The 3431-nt window shown below is 33.7% G+C and overlaps 1 protein-coding gene across 1 annotated transcript; it reads left to right on the top strand.

Annotated features, from left to right (window-relative positions):
* The first annotated feature begins 238 nt into the window (after window positions 1-238).
* Window positions 239-718, top strand: LOC137633166 (spindle assembly abnormal protein 7-like). The gene has a single exon (XM_068365358.1). The coding sequence runs from the start codon at window positions 239-241 to the stop codon at window positions 716-718; it is 480 nt and encodes a 159-aa protein (XP_068221459.1).
* The last annotated feature ends 2713 nt before the right edge of the window (window positions 719-3431 follow it).

Here is a 3431-nt window from a genome sequence, read left to right as displayed (position 1 = left end):
AAACGTGGAAGCTGTAATGATTCAAAATATGGAAACGAATGCTGAGGCACAAAGAGTTCAAGAAGAGAAAGAAAAGCTTAAAGAGGAGTTAATGGAAGAGGAAGGACGAAGGAAAGAAAGAGAGGAACAAATAGCTATTCTCAAAGAAAACATTGAAGGTGTAATGATTCAAAATATGGAAACGAATGCTGAAGCACAAAGAGTTCAAGAAGAGAAAGAAAAGTTTAAAGAGGAGTTAATGGAAGAGGAGAGATTAAGAAAAGAAAAAGAGGAACAAATAGCTATTTTCGAAGAAAAAATGGAAAGTCTACATATTCAAAACATGCAGGAGGTAGAAACAATCAAAAGAGAGGTAGAGGATCGGCTAAATATTGTGACGGAAGAAGTGAAAATTCTTAAGCAAGAAAAAGAGGATATGGAAGTCAAGATAGATTGGCTTGAAATATTGGTAATGCAAATTGATAATATAGTGAAACAACAAAAGAGAGAAATTCTAAGGAGAGAAGAAGAGAGCACAAGGCTTGATAAAGAGCTAATAGAAGAAAGAAGAATCAGAAAACAGACAGAAAGTGAAGTGGAAAGTCTAAGGAGAGAAATCAAGACTCTAAAGCAAAGACTTCTGGCAAAGACTGGACAGATTGGTGATACTCAAAAAGTAGTTATGGAATTGGCGGATTTGATGAATCAGTTGGAAGATGAAATAAATAGTGACGAGTAAGGAGTAAAAGGAAAACCTAGAAAAATAGAAAATATAAAAAAAAGAAATTAAAAAAAAATTTAAAAACTAAATAATCCCCCAAAAATATAAAAAATAAAAAATCCCTCCAAAAGTACAAAACACAAAAAGCATAAGAAATAAAGAGTCCAGAAGAACAAGATGAAGAAGAATAAGATGGCAGCAGGAAAAAAAAAAAAAAAAAAAAACAGGATGGCGGCTGTTCCCAATATATTCTAGGTACCTAAAGGATATTCTACAAGATGGACTCAGCAGAGGGGAGAAGTCTGACTTGTTCTAGTATGCTTTGTTCCTTGATGAAAATTTACCTGTACTGTTTCTTTGTCCGGTGAACAAATGCTGAACAAACAAGTCTGACTTCTTCTATTATGCTGTGCCTCTCTGAACAAGATTCCCTGAAGGTAGATAGAAAATAGAAAAAAAAAGAAAAAAAAGAAAAAATGATAAAAAACTAAAAAATCCAAAAAAAGAAGATGGCAGCAGAAAAAAAAAAACGAGATGTCGCTTATGAAAGCACAATAAGGGTTACCGTCTCTAAAGAAAGGTCTGAATAGAACTGACTACAAATTCCAATACAGTGACAGATTAACTTGAAGGATCAGAACTGACAGTTTGAAGGGTAAAAACCTGGCTTCCCTTAATCCGGGTCAGGGCATCTCCAGTTATTTTTAGGTTATACCTCACTAAAATTGTCTTGGTTAGTCATTCAGCTTTGCCGCAAAGTAATACCCCTAGAAACAGCATAGGGTTTGTAATTGCGCCGGAACAAACTTATTTTTGGGGAGGTGCTGTGTGATCTCCAAAATTCTCCCTCCCTATTCTAGCGCAGGAGAGTGGATCTTGATTTGTATGCCCTTAACCCTTCATACACCTATTCAACTCGTAATCCTAAACTATCTCTAAAATTTCATCCACGTCTCTCGCGTCCACCACAGTTTCTCCTTCTGTTTCCAATTAACAAAGTCAAGACACATTCTCAGTTAGAGTAGCTAAAAACTTCATCAGTTCCTTACTCTTATTTATGCTTTAGTCCCCAAACTCCTTTTTAGCTAGTTTCTAAACGACATACATATATAGATATATCTTTACCCTCATTCTTTCATGCCTCATTAAACTCATCTTCACACCCATATTTAACACTTCCTTTCATGCTTTTTACTTGTTCAATTATTCTACTTTTCATACTCGACATCCCTTACACCCCCTACTTCTTTAACAAATATCATATTAAATAGTCTCCTAATTCTCTAGCACAAACTCTTTTGCCATCACCATACTCAGCCTGACAATACCATTCCTACGTCCTGAAAAAATCATATATATCAATACTACTGTATTATGATCATTATATCTTTCACACCTAGGTACCTTCTTCATAAACACTGTCTTACACACTTCTTCAGGTTCATTTTCGTTATCTTCACTACACAATTCCCTTGTTTCCTTCTTCCTCATTTGAGTATAAAAAATCAAATTCAACATTTAAATTCCCATCCTTCCATACTCTTCTTATCTCTTCTCTTACTACTTTCACCCATTCATGATTATCCTGACCCTTTTTGTTTTCTTTCTTCATATTACTTTTACCTTTCCTCTCACCTTTCCCTTCAACATTACTATGGTTAATACCTTTACCTTCACTGTCATCAATACTGCATTCTCCATTATCACTTTTCTGTTACTATCAAATCTTTACTCGAAGCAGAGGCCACTCCTCTGACTCCCATGAACTCTCTAATCATACTTATTACTTGACCTGCCATTTTTCCAAATCGTTTGTCCATTTGCTCTTATCCTTATCTCTACACCTTCCACTCTCTCTACAATTTCCTTCAACTCGCTCAGATCCATTTTCATGTCATTTATACAATTCAACCTCCTATTCTCTCCTAACAACTTTTCTCCACTGACCACTTTTCTTGTTCCTTACTCAACCTTAATTCCTCCTATAAAACCTTCAATTGCTTCTCATTTTCGTCATTTTGTACCTAATTCCCAATACTACCCTCTGGTGCCAAAATAACTTGGCGGATAATAAAACTGAGCAAATCCCCCGACACCCTTAAATCTTACTTACAAACAAATAGTCTCTGCAACACAAAATTTCTACTTTTATAATCTTACATCTATACTTTTGCACAGGAAGGCTATATAAAACTAAACATCTTAAAATTATATTTCTTAATACTAATACCAAAATAAAAACAAAAATCAAATGTAAAAGAAGTAAATATAAAAATCGATCCTACACAGCGATAGCTACGTTTTGGCCTTAAAAGATATGGATCATACATCGGTGGCCTGTGTTATTACAGGATCTGGGGGTGCGAGTGTGAGTGTGTTGTTTGCACTGCAAACCAATCCTCTCTGATAAATATTTTGAAGGGTAATGCTGCTAAACCCATACGAGAGAACTCTTATTGAATGGGGTCTATGCATCGTATCCTTAAAAACAAATGGCTTTCGAGGGTCAGACTTAGTCTAGGCTAGCTCAAGTAATAACTTTAATGTTAGACTATGAAATAATTATAAATTCAATCACTTATACATACATATATATATATATATATATATATATATATATATATATATATATATATATATATATGTATATATATATATATATATATATATATATATATATATATATATATACATATATATATATAAACATACATACACATATATATGTATA

The sequence above is a fragment of the Palaemon carinicauda genome, chromosome 1 (assembly GCF_036898095.1).
Source record: "Palaemon carinicauda isolate YSFRI2023 chromosome 1, ASM3689809v2, whole genome shotgun sequence".
Lineage (NCBI taxonomy): Eukaryota > Metazoa > Arthropoda > Malacostraca > Decapoda > Palaemonidae > Palaemon > Palaemon carinicauda.
The sequence above is the reverse complement of the archived record's forward strand: the minus strand, read 5'-3'. Positions and strand labels throughout refer to the sequence as shown.

What these genes read in the sequence shown, in the direction of transcription:
- LOC137633166 (XM_068365358.1), top strand. Translation starts at nt 239, where the DNA reads ATGGAAGAGGAGAGATTAAGAAAAGAAAAAGAGGAACAAATAGCTATT.